General features: G+C 35.4%; 2 protein-coding genes across 3 annotated transcripts in view; both read right to left on the bottom strand.

The window, feature by feature from the left end:
• Positions 1-9369, bottom strand: part of LOC127509878 (gastrula zinc finger protein XlCGF52.1-like) — a 298674-nt gene extending 289305 nt beyond the window's left edge. The window contains exons 1-3 of one of the 2 annotated variants that reach the window (XM_051889086.1): positions 9239-9369; positions 6099-6248; positions 1251-1308 (exon numbers count right to left, since the gene is read on the bottom strand). Coding sequence is in view for 1 of the 2 variants with exons in the window: in XM_051889085.1 (XP_051745045.1) it covers positions 6099-6248; positions 9239-9317 (229 nt within the window). In the remaining variant the exon portion in view is untranslated. The remainder of the gene's footprint in view (positions 1-1250; positions 1309-6098; positions 6249-9238) is intronic. The other variant, XM_051889085.1, reaches the window with a different exon arrangement.
• Positions 9370-11942: 2573 nt separating this feature from the next.
• Positions 11943-17313, bottom strand: LOC127510057 (zinc finger protein 501-like). Its single transcript, XM_051889572.1, has 2 exons — positions 16792-17313; positions 11943-14138 (listed from the first exon to the last, which is right to left on the bottom strand). The coding sequence occupies exons 1-2, from the start codon at positions 16847-16849 to the stop codon at positions 13003-13005; spliced, it is 1194 nt and encodes a 397-aa protein (XP_051745532.1). The 5' UTR covers positions 16850-17313; the 3' UTR covers positions 11943-13002.
• Positions 17314-20704: the final 3391 nt, after the last annotated feature.

Raw genomic sequence — 20704 nt, forward strand, 5'->3', positions numbered from 1 at the left:
GTGAAAAGACAGAAAAAAAAAAAAAAAAAAAACTTTCGAAAGACAATTAGATGTGTTTGTCTCTTATGCAGTAGAGTCGGTTGATTTTTTGCCACAACAATTTGGTGTCAGAAGTGGGATTCCATGGATGTGCCTTTTGGACCCGAGAGTGGACGGTGAATGATCATCCTGGACTTAGGAGTCTCAGCCCTACCCCGAATAGATTCAGGGATGAGGAGCCGACCACCATGGTCCAGAAGGGGACACCACTGGAATCAGTAAACGAACCCAGGTGGCATCACAACTCTTGAAATTTTGTGATTAAGAGTGATTAAGAGTAAAATTTGGAAGATTAGGAAATGGGAAAAATTGAAAATTTGTGATTTGGTGAATTGGGCTAAAGATTGGAAAATACGGGACAAACCATATTGGTTGGTCTGGCTGACTCTGTGGTTGTGGTCAAGGGATTTCTAAGGGGAATTGAGATCACATGGGCAAACACAACAGTTATTTCTGGAAGGGAAATTTAAGCTGCATCACACAGCTAAAGCAAATTTCTGGGGAATCCAGCTGTAGTCAGGACTACAGAAAGTTTGTGGGTTCAGGGAAAGCCTGAAACTGAGGCTGTGTGAACATTCCTGGAAATTGAATCACATTAGGACACAGTTAAGATGTTTCCAAACGGGAGGTTTCTGGAAGGGAAATCTAGGCTCCATCACACAGCTAAAGCAAATTTCGGGGGAATCCAACTGTAGTCAGGGGACTACAGAAAATTTGTGGGTTCAGGGGAAGCCTGAAACTGAGGCTGTGTGACACAGTTTAGACGTCTTAAGTTGCACAACAGGGTCAGGGCACTGGAGTGGAAGCTCAACCTGTCCGATTTTAGGTGAAAAGTCGGGTCTGTAGGAGACGTCCAACAGATTATTTAGGTGCGCACCGACAAGGTAAATTCACAAGAGTTTGGGAGAGCCAATATGGGGAAATCCCAGAGAAAGCTTGCAGAATATGATACACCTGTGTTTTGTTAAAGGAGAAAATTGTATGGCCAAAAATGCATGCTAGATGTAGGAAAATTAGTCAAGTATTATGAATTTTCTGAGAGAAGTAACATTAAGGAGACTTAAGGTCATAAGGGAATAAGTTGAAGAGAATTGCGAAGTGGGTATGTTGTGTGAAAGCGGTGTGTGTGTGAAATGTAAGCAGATAGAAGGGAAAGAAGGTCGATGCAGGAAGAATTGTCATTTAGGGAAGGAGGATGGAATGTAACTTACTGATAATATGTTTACATCTGCAGACTAACTATTTGATAGAGGATTGCGGGATAAGTGGCTATAATGGAAAGAAATATAACAGCAAAAAATTAATGTTTTGAAAATGAAAATTCTAAAAGAATGTTTCACTATGGAAAAATATTTGAACAGTTTTAAGTATGTTTTTTTATGTGATGAGCGCCATCGCCATCATAGTGTAAAATAACTAAAATGATTTAGGACCTTACTAGATGTTTGGTTTTTGATGGTCAAAATGAAGGGGGTTTAAATGGCAAAAATGAGACTGCCAGTTGTAACAGAGACTCGAACTGATTGGAAATGTGTTATTTCTAAATTCCCTGATGTGTGAGTAAAAGACAAATATAAACACAGTTGTTTATTTGAAAATGTATGTCTTAATGTATGTCTTAAGCTGGGCCAAAGTTAAAAGACAGTAGATAAAGTTTGATGTTATAAAAAGGCAGTGTACTAGTCCTGAATTCCTCAGAGTCTCTCTCATTTAAAGTCAGTGAAGCACAGTGTCTCAGTTGAAAATCATGGACACAGAGATGTTAAAAGGCATGACTGCCATGAAGAGGGCAATTAGTTGGCAATTTGTCAAAGTAAAACTTAATGAGTATAAAGAGGTCTTTGAAATTAGTAATACAGACCTTGAATGATAAAAGTGAATATTTTGATGAATTTATTCTATGACCAGTAACTTTTTTGTCTGATCTTTGTCACCACCATGTGCAGGGCTGATGGCTCCGGTTACAGATGTAGCAGAACACTACACTGAATGGACAGTTGTAATAAGTTCACTGAGTATAATCTCAGCACTGATATGTTGCTGCTTTAAAGATGTTTAATGGATTTTAGTGATTAAATACAGCTGTCATTAACCTTTCTCCTTTGTTTAAAACTATTAGGCAGTCCAATGGCTCTGGTGGCTCTTGAATGATGTTTCCTAAGCTCCAGAAAACACCTGATTTTGTTGAAGAAAACTGTCAAAGATTTCATGATGGGAAAGAGCGGGTTCCAGTGTGCACAAAGTGATTTCTCAATGATGGGTAAGATCCTCTTTGGCCAGACAGGGGACAACCTAAGGCAGGGGGTTACCACCGCCACTGGGCATCTACCCTGAATGGTGGTGTTTTATGTGAGATGGGTATGAGAGTGGAGCGGATGTCTGTGAGGCCAGCAGCATCATTAAGGGGGGATGACCTGTGAGAAGGTACAGCACTCTGCCCCAAAAATGTTCCTCTATATTCTATATATGTGACAAGCAACTATGCCAGGGGACAAGACCCTGAGGAGAAGAAGATTATTGATAAAGAGCCGATGATAATGAGCTTTCAAGAGCCGACTGAGACCATGAGGTGATTGTCCATAATTTCTGGGGAGACCATAGCAAAATTTATTAACATGATGTTAGTTGCCCTATTGGCAAGAACTGTATAGAAGTTTAGGATTCAGCATTATGATGAATCTCTGAATTCATGAGGCTGTGTTGATTTTGAGCTAATATGTCTCTATCATAGTTTCACTCCTGCAGGTCATTAGACATGGCAGAGGATAATTCCAAGGCATGATGGGTGATGAAAGATGAAGACCACTTTTGCAGATTGAAGAGAAAGTTAAGTGAATTCAGCATTTAACCTAAAGATACTTTAAAAATGCTCAAAGTATAAGTTACAGTCTTGTGAGGCTGGTGAAAAGATTATTTGTGCAGTAAGAGAGAGACTGCTGGGGTAAAGGCAAGGATACTCTGTTATCAGCTAAAGTTTAACACTCTGGAGTTGGAGATATCGCTGGCGATACCACCTCGGTTTTTTTCTTACCAGTGTGAAAGAGACTCAAAATACTCAGTCAATGTTGCACATACAATTAAGAGTTATACACCATTTTAATTTGTGAAATATCTTCTTTTATTTGTGTACACTCAGAGTAAAAACAAAATATTGTGCTTTTTGCAAAATAAAGAAACCTAACATGATGCGTGATCTGTCGTCTCTCTCTGAACAAAGTCCAATCTGATAGTTCTCAGAAAATGAACTGTAACTTAGTGAATACTAATCACAAAAAAATTAGACTTATGTCCAAAGAAACGTTGAAATATCAAGTTTTAAATCATGTAAGTCAAATCAAAAAACAAAAATTCTCTGTTTATGTAATCTATATGAAAAAAGAGCCATGTCAGACGCCTGTGATTCAGCTCATTATCCGCTAATGCGGCCACAGCCACAGAGTGAGCGCTATTCAGACGCAAATTCTGAGGCAATACATGTATACATTGTCGCAAAAGTGTATTTATTGTCTTAAAAAGTGTCTATCTGCATGTTATAGCCATGGTTAACGATCTCTGGAAGCCTCTGTTAGTTCCTGGAAAGTCACATGGTATGCTTGGTCTTCTTTAGAGTAATTTGTAGACTAAAGGTGCACAGAGCGCCCTCAGGCTGCAAGTATGAATTGAAAACACAGTTTCCAGCGCTCATAGTTATGACAATAAAATTGAATAAATATTAATTCTCTGTATAAAAAATTGACAAACATATGAGAATCCATCAATATTTCTCCAAATGTGCATGCTTTTAAGCATATTAAGAAATTACGGTCAATATAAGATTTTAAGAGTCAAAATGTGAAGCTTGAGTCTTAGATCTTTTTAATGATGTATAGTTTGTCAACTGCACATTAACATTTAGGCTATATAATACAACAAATATAGTAGCCTATATGAAATGCCGTAGAGGTAGGAATGTTCAGACACTTTGCATCACAGAAATACATTATATTTTAAAGTATATTAAAATAGAAAACCATTATTTGGTTAGAGACTTGAGACTTCTTTTAAAAACATAATGGCAATGTGTTCAATCTTTTGACTGGTACTGTAATTTAACATAGGCCTATACAAAATTTTCTTCACATGATGTGCAATAATACGTGCATGCATGAGATCACAAAAATCATGTTTTTTTGTCAAGAGTGGACATTAATCCTCTTATCAGCATGATCACAGAGGGTTTTTTCACAGCCTACCTGACTGAAAGAGCTCATTATTCGTCTCATTATGCGGATCTTTTGTCTTCTCAGGTGTGAATCACAGCATTATTCATGAAGATTCACGCCTCCACGCATACCGTTTCTCTTGACAAAAAAATGTCTTAGAAAATTTAAATCTCTCTATTGTTTTATATGAACGAGTAGGCAGGATAATTTTTACACCATTTTGAAGCAAAACTCTAGTCTACAACCTCCAATACCCTTCTGGGATATCTTGTATATATTGCTATATTGTATATATTGTATTGCTATAACATGCAGATAGACACTTTTGAAGATAATAAATACACGATTGCGACGATGTATACATGTATTGCCTCAGATTTTGCGTCTGAATAGCGCTCACTCTGTGGGCGGATAATGAGCTGAATTAGCGCATAATGAGCTGAATCACGAATGTTTGACGTGTCAATTTTCATTCAGATTACATAAACAGAGAATTTTCGTTTTCGATTTTACTTACATGATTTAAAACCTGACATTTCAATGTTTCTTTAGACATAAGTCTCATTTTTGTGTCATTAGTATTCACTAAATTACAGTTCATTTTCTGAGAACTATCAGATTGGACTTCGTTCAGAGGGAGATGAGAGATCACGCATCATGTTAGTTTTCTTTATTTTGCAAAAAGCACAACATTTTGTTTACACCGAGTGTACACAAATAAAAGAAGACATTCTATAGTTTCAGTTGATATATTACTTATGTCTCTATGACAAAAAACGATGGAGTATTTTAAGTCTGTTTTGATGCAATGTGAAAAAAATCCTGCAAAACGCACCGGCGCGTTTCCCGACTCCAGAGAGTTAACAAGCTCCTATATTTTTCAGTATATAAGTTTAGATTGATAATAATGGGTAAAAAGTAGAGATGCACCGATTGAAATTTTCTTGGCTGATTCTGATTTATTGTTAATGTGATCTGGCGATACCGATTTTTGCAGATTCCGGTTTTCTTTCTAAGAACTATAATTGACAACATATACAAACAAAATCTACTTTTCTTTAATGCAAAGTTTTATTTTCATAAAAAAAAAAAAAAAACACAAGTAAAAGTCAGTAATAAAATATAAAAAGCTCAAATAAATGCAACAGAATAAAGAGAGCTATGAAACTAAGTTTTTCAGGTTAACTGGTTTTTATTCAGGTAACAAATACTACAGAAATTGTAGTAATCAAATGTAAAATAACATATTCAGTCTTAATTGTAAATATTAATACAGATCAATTCTTACCATTGAAGTTATAAAACATATTCAGTCAAGAGGAGAAAGTGATTTTCTTTGTCTTTTGTTCTTTGATTAACATGACAGACAGCAGCAGGAATATTGGACTGCTGTCCCTTTAAGAGTTTATGAACTGTGTTCAACGGACCCAATACTGTTACACACGACATGGGTTCACTTTCTTAGCTATTTAACGATTCAAAACTGACTGTTCATCTGAATACTTGCCAAGATTGCCTGTGCCGCTGGTTTTGACATATTTTTGTATGTGTTTGACAGTTTAAGCGCAGCAAGGCACTTATTTTGGTACTTGTGACTCTGTTTGACTTCTGTCTCTGTTTGAGACTGAGCGTGGCTTGTTCGCTCCACTTATAGTAAGAATCGGTAAGAAGTGAGACTGATCAGCCGAGTGCCGATCATGAGGGAAATCGATCAATGGCCGATCGATCGGTGCATCTCTAGTAAAAAGGCTAATAAATTTTGTTTCTTTTATTCTATTTACCACAATGTCAAAGAAACACAGCTTAACCCAAAATACAAGCTCTTTCCACACTGATCGCATGTGAACGGCTTCTCACCAGTATGAATTCTCATGTGAAGCTCAAGATGTTGTTTGGTTGTGAAGCCGTTTCCACACTGAGTGCAGGTTGGTTTTTCTCCAGGTTTGACATGATGTTTCTCCTCCACTTCACTCAGTTCTTTACTCTCCTCCTCCTCTTTAATCATATCTAAAATGGAAAAAAAAAGAATTATTTCCAGTACATCAAAATAATCCAAAGAAATATACATATATGCATAACAGTGAGCCCTGATGTAATAGCAGAAACTAGACAAACGCTACAAAATATTATCATTACTTTGATGCCTTTTAATAAATTAATGAATGTAAGTTATAATCAATGTTATAATTAATGAAAGTAATGTCCCTGAAACTTTCTATGAATGAGGATCATTGATCTTCAATTATTATTTTAAAAACATTATTGACAAATCCCATGTTTCTGTAGTAAGAACTTCAAGGTGGAGTAAGTAGATTTTGAAAATCACTGTTTAGAAGTTAGTCCGCCGACACCAACAACAATCGCGTAACCAATCAGAATTAGGGAGCGTAGCTATAATGTTGAGGAGAGAGAACGAGTAACCCCATGTCCTAACCAGATGCGATGCGATAAGATTCCAGCAACAAGTAATCTGACTCTCCACACCAGACACAAGATCTGAGGTGAATTAGCCAGTGATGTTTTCATTACAGCTAAAAAGCTGTGAACACAGAATTATGTTCAAACTCACGTTAGACGCTTTTAAGATTACATAAAGTACATAAAGAGTAGCTGATATTATCATTGCCATACAGTACCAGTCAAAAGATTTTTTTAAAAGAAGTCTTAAGTCTCTAACCAAATAAAAAATATTAAAATAGAAAACCATTATTTCGTTAGAGACTTGAGACTTCTTTTTAAAACATTAGTAATGCGTTCAATCTTTTGACTGGTACTGTAATTTAACATAGGCCTATACAAAATTTTCTTCACATGATGTGCAATAATACGTGCATGCATGAGATCACAAAAATCATGTTTTTTTTTGTCAAGAGTGGACATTAATCCTCTTATCAGCATGATCACAGAGGGTTTTTTCACAGCCTACCTGACTGAAAGAGCTCATTATGCGTCTCATTATGCAGATCTTTTGTCTTCTCAGGTGTGAATCACAGCATTATTCATCAAGATTCACGCCTTCACGCATACTGTGTTTCTTGACAAAAAGTGTCTTACAAAATCTAAATCAATATATTGTTTTATATGAAAGAGTAGGCAGGATAATTTATTACATCATTTTGAAGCAAAAACTCTAGTCTACAACCTCCAATACCCAGAAGTCTTGTGAACACAGATTTAATTTTTTTTTGTCCTTATTTCAGTGACTTAAGTTTTTTGTTTTTTCAATAACCACACATAAACATTATTCCTTCAAAAACACAAACATGTACATACATGTTCTTCACATATTATTGCAGCCTAGTTTGTGCTGAATACAGTGTAATGACACTTTTGTCATTAATATGTTTACAACTGAAAAAAGCACAAATGTCAGAGCATGTCAAAACTTCTCCAGGGCCCCAAAAATCCTCAGACCCCAGAGGGTTAATAAGGCCTAACATTTTTCTGACAAACAAATCACTCCCAAATCAGGAATTAGCAGCACAGTAATTACTGACACAGTAAAGGGTAGGCTATTTAAATAAAACAAGAATGACAAATAAATGAACAAACTGTAATAAATAAAGAACATGCCGTCCCAGTAAAATCTCATGTTTGAGGTTTAACAAGCTCCTATATTTCGCAGTAGATTCATTTAGATTGATAATAACATGTAAAGGCAAATACATTTTGTGTCTATCATTCTATTTTCCACAATGTCAAAGCAACACAGCTTAACCCAAAATACAAGCTCATGCAGTTGTGCGCTCTAGACAGAATACTCCAGTTGCAGGGAACACATTAGTAGACTAAGAAGAATCAAATATATTTAAGTATAACAAGGTTGGGTTCCTTCAACTGTAGGGCTATGTAATGCCAAGATTCTGGCAATACGATGCATATCACAATACAGGGGTTACGATAAGATATTGTGATATAGTTTGTGTCCTACATTTTTCACTTAACCCTGTAACATCTGACATGATTTTTAAAAACAGAGTATTTATTTAAAATTGTGACACCCAAAGTAACAGCATCTGGGCCTAAAATATAATAATGCTTTAAACTATATTGAAAATGTCTAAAATCCTGGTAATGCTGCAAAATGTGAACCATATATAAAATAAATGTAAAATAAAACAGTTAATCTGTTAACCTGCATATGGTCAGAATTATTGTCATAATTATTAGAAATTTATTATTAGAAATGTAAAGCTCAAAAGTATGTGTATTTCAATTTGTGGGGTGATTTTGTGGAATAGTTTGAATAATTCTATCAAAGAAAGTGTAAATATCTTGCAATTTAAAAAAAAGGTATAAGAGATTTATTTTTATAAGTACAGAAGTGGGGAGGGAGATTGATAATTTAGCTGTTTTTTAGCTGTCAAGAAATGCACTGCAGCTAAATCCATGTTCTATTTCAAATCTAAAACTCTCCATTTTATTAAATTTGTTTTAAGACAATGTGATTTTATTTTAAAACTTTAAAATGCTAACTGATATTCATTCAATGTCTCTATTGTTTTGTGGTGCAAACTGCCCCATTCAGTTTCAGTCTCACCTGCACACATTCACAGCTCTCCAGCTTGGTTATGGCTCTAATTATAATTCTTTTCTCATTATTGTAACTATTGATGACTCTCTATTCACACTGTTTTTTGTTTCTTCTCACTTCACCTTCTTTCAAACATTCAAATGAGCTTTACTATTCAAACAGCTGCATAAGGGCTAGCTAGCATGTTAGCTTAGCACACCATCAAAACACGACAATATATGAGATTAAAACCATGTTTTGCTCCAAACTCACTCTAACGCAAGTCGAGTGTTTTAAACAACCTTCTGTGATCTGATGTGGCTTCAGAACAAAAAATAGATAATATAAAAATACATTAGCCTCTTTGTTTGTTTGGTTCTTGGTTTTATAGTGTGCCTATTCTGCACAGTGATATAGGCTATGTCGATTAGCATTGTGATATAAATATACACTATTATATTAAATATACTCTAATGTACTCTACCTGACATGGCTTGAAGAACACAGATAATCTCCTTCTGCATGTTATTATCGGTGGATGTCATGACAGGGATTTCTGTCATATAATTTATGAAAGTCTCTGACTTTCTGCTCGAGGGTGCCCTCTGGTTTCCAATACACGAGAGTGTTTTGTGCTCCATAACACTCACATCGCCACATTTAAGGGTAAAATTGAATATTACTCCTCTCTATAGAAATTTGACGAAACAAATAAGAATATATTGATATTTCTCCAAATGATCTAAAAGCCACGAGGGACATTGTTTAGTCAATCGCTTTCATGACGACCGTCAGTTTTTTTTTTCCTCAGTGGATGCAGCTGAGGTTCATAATTCATATTAAAATATCGACTCACTTGGTGTTTCATTTTCATAACTTTCAAGACATTGCTGTCACTATAAGATTTTCAGAATAAAACAGAAATCAAATACTGAGTTCTTTTTAAAGATGTATAATCATTAGACGGGGTAAAATCTTTTACATTAAAACTAACAGTAACTTTGAACTAATGTAAACAAAGAATTTAAATTAGTGTGCCAACATTCTCCAGCAGTTTAACAGGCTAAAATAATATTTAGTTTGACCTGATGTTGACCATTAATATGAAAGTTTCTCAAACCTCCCTTTACTGACCATTTGTTGATAACAAACATTTGTACCCATTTCAGTTTAACTGTTTATCTAAATGTGCAGAAGTTCTTGAATCTTTCTAACATGACTGTTGTTCAGCATCATGAATGAATGAAGAATAAACACCAACCTCTTTGTATCAACCTCAGTATCTTCAGTGTGTTTCATTCTGCAGGGTTCTGGATCACTCACGTTCTCACTGTCCTCTTTAATAAACTCAGTCTTTGCCGATTTCAGCTCTTCCTGATGCTCTGATGCTCGTCTGATGGGAATATATTCCAGTATTTATTGGGGAATTGCAGTGGGGCAGGAGGAGCTTCACTGATGACCTAATTGCTGTCGGAGGAGCTTAGTTAGTGGTGAAACCCAGTGTGGGAGGAGCATCCCCTGATAGCACACCTACATCTTGGAGACGTCTATTTGAGGTGTGTGTTTACGTCTGGAAGATGTATTTTTTAGAGTGTTTGCTCATCTGGAATACGTCTATTGGACGTTTCCTGTCAGATGTCAAATAGACGTTTAGAAGATGTATTTAAGATGTTTATGATTTAGAATGTATGTAAAACTGACATCTAAAAGATGTCTATCAGATGTTTGTAAACAGCAGATGTTTTCCAGATGAAGTGATCTTTAACAGACATCTTGTAGATGTATGTGTGCTATCACTTGATGTTGCTGCTATGGGAGGAGCTGGTTTGCTAAAATCAGAAATATATCAGTTTGAGTTTGTTTTTAATAATTGACACTTCGAAGCATTTGTATGTCTGTCTATGCATTGTAAAATAACTGATGCTAATTCATACATTATTTTTATTGCTAATCCTAATGTCATACTGCTTCTTCATTTAAATACAGACAGATCCCCCCTTCTATATGTAAAAGCGCTTTGAGTACCCAGAAAAGCGCTATATAAATGTAACAAATTATTATAATTATTATTATATATCAAGAACTACAGAAAATAATACATGTAATGTCACTTCTTGCAAATAAGAAAAACTAGTAGTACTGTTCCAATTCAAAGTTCACATCTAGCCAAGTACAGTTCAAATCCCCAGATGTGTTCTTGATCCACCTCTTTTATCGAGGATGCATCGAGAGGTGACTTGTGCGGACTTGAGACAGCCAGGTATCCCAGAATGCATCTCACACTAACCAGCAAGTGTCAATAGTAAAGGAGAAAACCCGCCTAATTTAAACATGTTACCATTATTATATCACGATATGTTGTTTTAAGAGTTTTTCAGGCGAGAATGTACTGGTTTAACGCTCAAATCAGTGGTTTATTGATAAAGATAGCGCCTATTTGAAGATTTGATCGGACGTTTTACTAGTTGTGAGATCCAGGCAATCACCGGGAGCTCATGTACCCAACCGAGAGCAGCCTTACCTAGGCTAGTCCTTCTGACATTTGCCGCTGGTTCTGATGTCTCTGTAGTGGTTAAACATGACACAATTCGTCTTTTGTATATCTAACGGGTGATCTTTGGTCTCATGAATCTATAATTTGTTCCATGGCAAATCATTTTGGCTGAGGACAAAGTGACGTTGCATAACTTTTAACTTTACTGTTGTAGCCGTCTAAAGCACTAATTTTGTACGTTTGAATGAATTGTTTGCTTTATTTCTTATTGTATATTCTTATACCTTTTATACTTATAATGGCTATTGTTGATCATTAAAACTGACATTTAACAAAAAGAGACAGGTTTGTGTTTTGTTTTATTTCATTTTATTACAGAGAAGATAATCAGAGTATGCACATATACTAATATATTTAATATTTTTGAAATGTAAATGAAAAGAGGCAGGGTTGTTTAATATTTCGTTTTGTTATAATTAGCCTACTATACTATGCAGACATTGAAGATAAATGAACACGTTGCCTGAACCACATTTGAGGCTATTAATGTTTTTGTTTTTTAAATAAAACGAAAAGAGGCAGAGTGGTGTTTTATAACACATTTCATTTTATTGTTGCCTAAAATATACATAAAAAGATAACCGCAGAAACCCAAGCGAGCTGAGTGACGTTATCAAGTACGCTGCTGTGCCATTTGCAGAATCACCGGACTTGTGTTCTCCCGTCCACGGGAGTTCGTTCTCTTGAGTCGAACTTGCCAAGTCTATACTACCAAGGACGCAAGTCCGAACTTTGCGAACTTGGTTTTGAGAAATGCCTCAGGACAGACGGAGACTGTGACAGTACCCCCCCTCCCGAGGGAGGGTGGGCGCCCTGGAGACCTAATGGGTTGGGAGCTTCAGGATGCCATGGCAGTGAGGCCTCCATGGCCTTGGCCACTACAAAAATTTCTTTAGGAGGATCTGCGCATCCCTGGGCTGGAGCGGATTCTGAAGCGGGCTCGTGGACTGGAGCGGAGTTTGGAGCTGACTTGGGGATGGGAGCGGAGTCTGGAGCTGACTCGGGGACAGGAGTGGAGTCTGGAGCCATCACTGGACTCTGGTCAAAGGCTATAGCCACCTCTGGATGATGTTAGAGGGACTAAAGCCATCCTGACCACCATAAACCTGACACTGATTTGCAGTAACAATGGATGCAATCTAATCTACTAGAGTCAATAATATATAAATAAGTCAGAATAAATGCAAATGTAACAATTTATTGTTAGTCATGCCAATTACAATATCAATTAAAAATGATCAATACAAAACATCAAATGCACAGAAATGAGAGTAAAATATGCATACCTGACATTTGGAAAATACATAATGAATGTCTGGAGGACACTCAGCGTTACAGGCTGATCTGGCCACAGATTCACACCTTGAGTCTCCTCAAACATCTCTGACCAAGACAGAAACTTTGAAATGGAATCATGAGCTAATGATGGGAATTTGCATTAATCAAGGTCCCAGACTTGGGTAGTTTACACCTATGGGGAACAAGGGAACAATTTGCATGAAAGACCAATTGGCAGAGGACCCAAATAATATCTCTAAAGCAAAATATCTCTAAACTCTTAAAACCTTTATTGCCTTTGTGGGAATATACCAAACATGTATAGTGTTGTATGATAATTGTCCACATTAAACCGTCTTGTGGGGATAATAATTTAATATAATCAGGGAGTTAAAAGGTTAATTTCCTTTGTTTTCTCAGAGAGTAGCCCTATCTTCCAGTTTATCCAGTCTTACACATGTGTGCAGCTTCTCTCTGCTGTGGATTCTCTCATGTCTTTTCAGATTTGTTGTACGATTGAACATCTTGTCACAGTATGAACACTTGTAATGTTTTTCTCCACTGTGAATTCTCTCGTGTCTTTTCAGATGTGATGAATCACTGAATCTCTTGTCACAGTATGAACACTTGTAAGGTTTTTCTCCAGTGTGGATCCTCTCATGTGTTTTCAGAGATGCTGACACACTGAATCTCTTGTCACAGTGTGAACACTTGTAAGGTTTTTCTCCAGTGTGGATCCTCCCATGTCTTTTCAGATGTGCTGAATAAATGAATCTCTTGTCACATTGTGAACACTTGTAAGGTTTTTCTCCAGTGTGAATTCTCTGGTGCCGTTTTAAATTGCTCACTGAAATAAAAATCTTCTCACACTCAAAGCACATGAACTCTATCACACCAGTATGTATTTTCTGATGTGTCTCCTTCGTATGAACTGTCAGATGTTTCTTCAGGTCTGATGCACTAAGATTTTTTTTGCCACATTGATCACATATGAACGGCTTCTCTCCAGTGTGGATCCTCATGTGAATCTCAGGATTATGATTGTTTGTGAAACCTTTCCCACACTGATCACATGTGATCGGCTTCTCTCCAGTGTGGATCGTCATGTGAACATCAAGACTATGTTTGTTTTTGAAACTGTTTCCACATTGACTGCATACATACGGCTTCTCTCCAGTGTGGATCCTCATGTGTTTCTTAAGATTTCCTTTTTGTGTGAAGCTCTTTCCACATTGATCACATGTGAACGGCTTCTCTCCAGTGTGGATCCTCATGTGACGCTCAAGATTACGTTTGCTTGTGAAACTCTTTCCACATTGATCACATGGGAACGGTCTCTCTCCAGTGTGGATTCTCATGTGAACATCAAAACTTTGTTTGGTTAAGAAACTCTTTCCACACTGAGTGCAGGTTGTAGATTTCTTGTCTCTTTTTTTCTTTAAAAATGTCTTTTTAGTCTTTGAGCAACTCAAAGGTTTTTCTCCAGGTTTGACATGATGTTTCTCCTCCACTTCACTCAATTCTTCACCTTCCTCCTCCTCTTTAATCATATCTAAAATGGAAGAAAAAATAATTAATTTCATTTTCAGTACAACAAAATAATCCAAAGAGAGAAATATACATATACATAAAAGTGAGCCCTGATATAATAGCAGAAACTAGTCAACTGCTATAAAATATTATCATCACTTTGATGCCTATTTATAAATAAACGAATGTTAAGTAATGTCCCTGAAACTTTCTATGAATGAGGATCATTGATTTTCAATAATTCACTCACTTGTTTCATTCACTCCTTCAAGTGGACTATATTAGTGGAGTAATGCAGGGAATAATGAGGGTATAGGGGGCGATTTCGGACACACTCAAAATGTTTGTTTTTTTTGGTGCACAAAAAATATTCTCGTTGCTTTATAATATTAATATTGAACCACTGTACTCACATGAACTGATTTAAATATGTTTTTAGTACCTTTATGGATCTTGAGAGAGGAAATGTCATTGCTGGCTATGCAGGCCTCACTGAGCCATCGGATTTAAACAAAAAATATCTTAATTTGTGTTCTGAAAATGAACGAAGGTCTTACGGGTGTGGAACGGCATGAGGGTGAATAAATAATAACATTATTTTCATTTTTGGGTGAACTAACCCTTTAAATTTACTTCACGACCGTTAAAAAAGTACATTCTATATTGTACGAATGCGTGTAGTATGAATGAATTTTGATGCACTACATCTGCCATTTTATTACTGTCACATGACCTACCAGCGTCAGTTACGTCCTTCCAACTCCATTCACAAATCCTCTCCTGTGGCCTCATGGGATAGTAAAGTGTCCATTGTATGTACACTTCAGAATCTCGCCATCCAGTGTTATTTTACATTTGATTACTTTAATTTCTGTAGTATTTCTTACCTGAAAATGTTGTTCCATATATTTTTTTCTATATCATCATAAATATCATTATCGCAAATATTCTTGAAATATTGTGATATAATTTTGAGGCTATATCGCCCACCCCTACTCTGTTCACAAACTGTTATTCATGTACTATATAGTAGAGAAGTATTCGATTTCGGACACAGTGAGAGTATTTATTAAAATAAATAAATTGAGTTGCTTTCTGTTTATTCCTAAAATATAATAATGCTTTAAACTATATTGAAAATGTCTAAAAACCTGGTAACTAAAACAAATTCTGAACATGAACACTTTGCACGAAAAGCTTAAGTATGGGCTCATCTGAAAGCAAACAATTGGCAGTTTATTGTAAAGTCAGAATGAATTATTTTCATAATAAAAAAATAGGTATGAAGACCTTAAATACTATTAGAAATATATTTTATGAAATATCTTTATAAAAATAAAATTAGCCGCTGCAGCTAAAGCCATGTTCTATTTCTAATCTGAAGATAACTCTAAAACTCTGCATTTTATGAAATGTTTTTAAGACCATGTCATGTGATTTTATTTTGAGAAAACATCTAAAATGCTAACTGATGTTTATTGTCATCCTCTAAGCATCTATTCAGTGTCTCTATTGTTTTGTGGTGCAAACTGCCCCATTCAGGTTCAGTCTCTCCTGCACACATTCACAGCTCTCCGGCTTGGTTATGGCTCTAATTATAATTCTTTTGTCGTTATTGTAATTACTGATGACTCTCTATTCACATGTTTTTTTGTTTAAACTTCTCACTTCACCTTCTTTGAAACTGCATCAAATGCCCTTCTTGAAAAAAGAAACATTTAAATGAGCTTTACTATTTAAACAGCTGCGTAAGGGCTAGCTAGCACGTTAGCTTAGCATCAAAACACGACAATTTATGAGGTTAAAACCATGTTTTTGCTCCAAACTCAATCTAACGCAAGTCAATTATCAATGTTGATTAGCATTATGTTATAAATATACACTATTATACTAAATATACTCTACCTGACATGGCTTGAAGAACACAGATAATCTCTCTCTGCATGTTATTATCGGTGTATGTCATGAAAGGGATTTCTGTCATATAATTAATGAAAGTCTCACTCTCTGAATTTCTGCTCGAGGGTGCCCTCTGGCTTCCAGTATGAAAGAAAGTTCTCCATAATGCTCACATCGCCACATTTAAAAGTAAAAATGGAATAAATATTACTCCTCTATATAGAAATTTGACGTTAACATATGAGAATATATAAATATTTCTCCAAATGTACACACTTTTGAACTAAAAGCCACGAGGGACATTGTTTAGTCAATCGCTTTCAGTTCAAAACGACCGTCAGTTTTTTTCTCAGTGGATGCAGCTGAGGTTCATAATTCATATTAAAATATCGACTCACTTGGTGTTTAGTTTTCATAACTCCTGACACAGACATTACTGTTACTATAAGATTTTCAGAATAAAACAGAAGTCAAATACTGAAGCTTGAGGTAATTACAATCTTTTACACTAAAACTAACAGTAACTTTGAACTATTGTAAACAAAGAACAAATTAGTGCACCAACGTCCTCCTGCAGGTTAAAATAATATTTAGTTTGACCTGATGACAATTAAAATGAAAGTTGCTCAAACTCTCTTTACTGACCATTTGTTGAAAACAAACAAACATTTGTACCCGTTTCAGTCTGACTGTTTATCTAAATGTGCAGAAGTGTTTGAATCTTTCTAACATGAATGTTGTTCAGCATCATGAATGAATGAAGAATAAACACCAACCTCTTTGTTCTTCAGTATCTTCAGTGTGTTTCATTCTGCAGGGTTCTGGATCACTCATGTTCTCACTGTCCTCTTTAATAAACTCAGTCTTTGCAGGTTTCAGCTCTTCCTGATGCTCTGATGCTCATCTGATGAATATTCCAGCATTTATTGGGGAATTGCAGTGGGAGGAGCTTCACTGATTACGTGACTGATGTGGGAGGAGCTTCACTGATGATGTGAGTGATATGTGAGGAGCTGATCTGCCAAAATCCAAAATATATCAGTTAATGAATTTGATTTTATACTTATTGACACATCTAAGCATTTATATCTGTCTGTCTATTGTAAAGTAACTGATGCTAATTCACAAATTCATTTATTCTGCTTCTTCATTAACCCCTTAAGCCCTGAGGGTATTTTCAGAGTTTTTTTTTTCTGAGTGACACACAAAAAAAATAAAGACTCGTAACTCCAAAACTATAGCAAGGAGAGTCAAAAGGTTGGTATCGTATGAAAGGAAACTTTTTTAAATTTTTAAATAAAAAAAAAAAAAAAAAAAAAAAAATGGACATTCTCATGCTGAGAAACTGCAAAAAAAAAAAAAAAAAAATTACATATCTGGTATCGTTTGAAAGAAAACCTTTAACATTATTAAATTAAAAAAATGAAATTTGGACATGAAATTTCTCATGCTGAGAAATTGCTCAAGGGAAATTTTAAAATATTTCATATTTGACATGCAATATCTCAGAGCGGAAAGCAGGTAGGAGGACAATTCTTTTGTCAAGCTAAACGTTGAGTTAAAATGTCAAGTACATTTCAGCTTCAGTTAGCATCTGTGTGCCTGTGCGATTTCATGTATTGTGTTTGCATGATCAAAATCTCGTGATCGGCTTATTGGATGCTGATGTTGGAATTTTAATCGTGAGAATCTGCTGAAAATAATGATGTATAAAATAATGATTTTCTACAATCGGAGTATGTTTCTGGAAGTTACAAGCAAACACGTGAGATAAATACAGCATCTGTATATTATTTACATATGGGTCTTGCGGGCTTTACATATAAAAACTCGCTTAAGTTTTGTCAAAGCCCAAAACAATTATACTTGTTGTATTCTACTCCGTGAGACCTTTCAAATGACATATAATACATGATTATCTGAGGTGTATGATGCTTTTGACACATTGGAGTACATAATAAAAAATATATTTCCTAAATTATGTTTTTTTTTAAATTATTTTGTATTTAGAGTGATGACTCATCGCTGAGTTGAACAAAATGCATTAAAAAGCTGAATTTCTAATGATTTCGTGTTATTCCTGTCAGGGGTTGCTTAGTAATTTGATTATGAATTTTTTCTTAAGGGCTTAACAGTTTAAAATGTATAACCATATCTAGAAATACAGAAAATAACAAATATAATGCAATGTAAATTCTTCTAAATATTAATAATGGCCAGAAAAAAAAAACAACTGAAAGCATAAACACATAAATAAATGTACATATTTGTAGTCAACAAATGCCCTCACTGCTGACACCAATGAAATGAGCTTTAAGTGTCAATTTACAGCAGATCTGAAGACATCAGCATAATAAATGAGGTGAAAACAGGAACTATTGACATGAAATAAAGAGTGTTTTCAGCAGTTTCTCTGTTAATATTGATGATCCTCAGACTATCAACACTCATTCAACAAGACATTCAGATCATCAGCAGATCATCTCACTTTATTATACTATATTATAATATATATTCTGTAGTACTTAATTTGGCTGGGATATTGTCCCCACCACTTTTTGAAACATCTCGCGGCACGGATGTATATTAATACAAAAGAAATTATTCATTAAGAAATTATTTATTAACAATTCGTTCGTTTGTGTTAAATAATAGGCGATCTGGCGCTGGGATGTGTCGTTTTTGAAATCACGTTGAGTGCTCGTTGCCGCTGTAATCAGTGGCGCAACAGTTTTGTCTTTGCGCTCGTGCACAGTGCGCAGTCTTCTCACGGATGAGCGCTTCAATCTATCGATGTTGACTCTATTCGTTCTGGTGAAATCACAAACAAAATGCACATAAACGTGTCTCTGCTCTTGATAAACAATCACTGATGAACATCTTTGGTTTTAATGAGAAAAAAATAAAATAAATAACATGAGGGCGGATTAAAACCCAGAACCTCCGGCATGCGGAACAAAGGTTCTACCTCTAGTCCATCAGGATAATCCAATGCTAAATGCGGATTTACGTATTTACTGACTAATGTAAATACTTTCGAGACTAACTATATATTGTATTATAGTAGATGTAAGGACGAAACTATCATATTAAACATGAGGTCTATGTCAATAAATTTTGTGCATTTATTATTGTAATGATACACACACATTCCCGACACACATTCCTGTCCCACCCACTTTTTAAAAAGTTACGCCACTGCTGCTGATAGCAGCTTTGGTTTGGTCATTTCATGGTTTCCCACGTAAAGGTTTGCCTTTTTAGCTTTTACAGTCTGAGTACACTTGAACCAGTGCCAAGTGTTCGCCGGAGCTCTACAATCTCAGTTTGCGTGCCCCAATGCTCCACTGGAAACTGAGGCTGTATGTATAAAGCTCCTCACAGTAAAATGTTAGTGTGAGGAGCAGGGCGGGTCGAGAGCCGTGAGAACGGCGCGAGGGATAATGAGCATTAGCTGCGCATTGCACCGGTCTTGTATCTCACGGTGGAGCTCCAGAAGCATAAAATGAGTGTGACTACAGTGAAGGACCAGGCCTGGATTTTACGTTTGTGTGGCTGGCAGTCGTCCGTGAGGGACGGCATTTTGTTTTGTGGTTTGGTTATTTGGTAGGCTATATAAAGTTATTAAACGTTCGGCGGTTCCCGCCTCCTCCTTCCTGTATATATATACATATATATATATATATATATATATATATATATATATATATATACACACACAAACTTTACTACAGTTAGTCTTAAGTGTGTCAAAATTTTAAGAATGACATAATTTCACTCTTATTCCTAAACTTAATAATAAGTGTGATTCATAAAGGGAGACCACACACTTTCCAATAAAGATAAATGTTTAAAATTATATGATGACATGGAGTTGCTAAGACAATACAAACTAAATCAATTCTTTTTGTAACTGACGTAGTAAAAAAATTAATAACTTTAAATAAATGTAATAAATAAGTTTGAAAAAAAATAAGAAGTTTGCTTAAACCATCAAAATATGAGAAAATATTTTTATGTTTATATTATTTAAATGTTTCAAAATATGAGGAATGAAAAAAACACTAAACAAAGTTATTCATCTGACAAAAGTTTTGGCAAAAAAAAAGGAAAAATACAAATAAAGGTTTTAGAAAAAAAAAAGTTCAGAAAAAAAAAAAAAAACATGCACTGACTACAACATAATCAGTTTTTAATATTTCATTGATCCTCTCGTTTTCGCATGTGTTCATAATTTCTTTGTAGGCTATGACAGCCTGGCCAGAAATAATGTCTACTACTGCATTATCACAAATAAAACAATTGACTCCAAGCACAGCAACATAATATGCTTATAACTTTTAACACATTTTTAAAAATATTTGAACTACCGCGTCCTAACCAGAAACGATGCGATACAGCGACCAGCAATTTGACTGTCCACAATAAGCTGCGCTTCGGCCGTTTCAGAAAAAGTGATTTGCGTATATATAAAATGTCCTTATTATTCCATATATAATATTTATGTGGTGAAAAGTTATGTTTGAAACTCAGTGACCATGATAAAAATGCCTGGCGAAGAAATTCAGATAGTTTTACTGGTATTTTATCAATGTTATAATTAGCCTACAGCTGAGAAAAAAATGTATATTAGCCTACCCAGGTTTGAAATGATATGGGAGGGGATAAAATTCCAGATGGAGTAAGGAT

This window comes from Ctenopharyngodon idella, chromosome 3 (genome assembly GCF_019924925.1).
Source record: "Ctenopharyngodon idella isolate HZGC_01 chromosome 3, HZGC01, whole genome shotgun sequence".
Taxonomy (NCBI): Eukaryota; Metazoa; Chordata; class Actinopteri; order Cypriniformes; family Xenocyprididae; genus Ctenopharyngodon; species Ctenopharyngodon idella.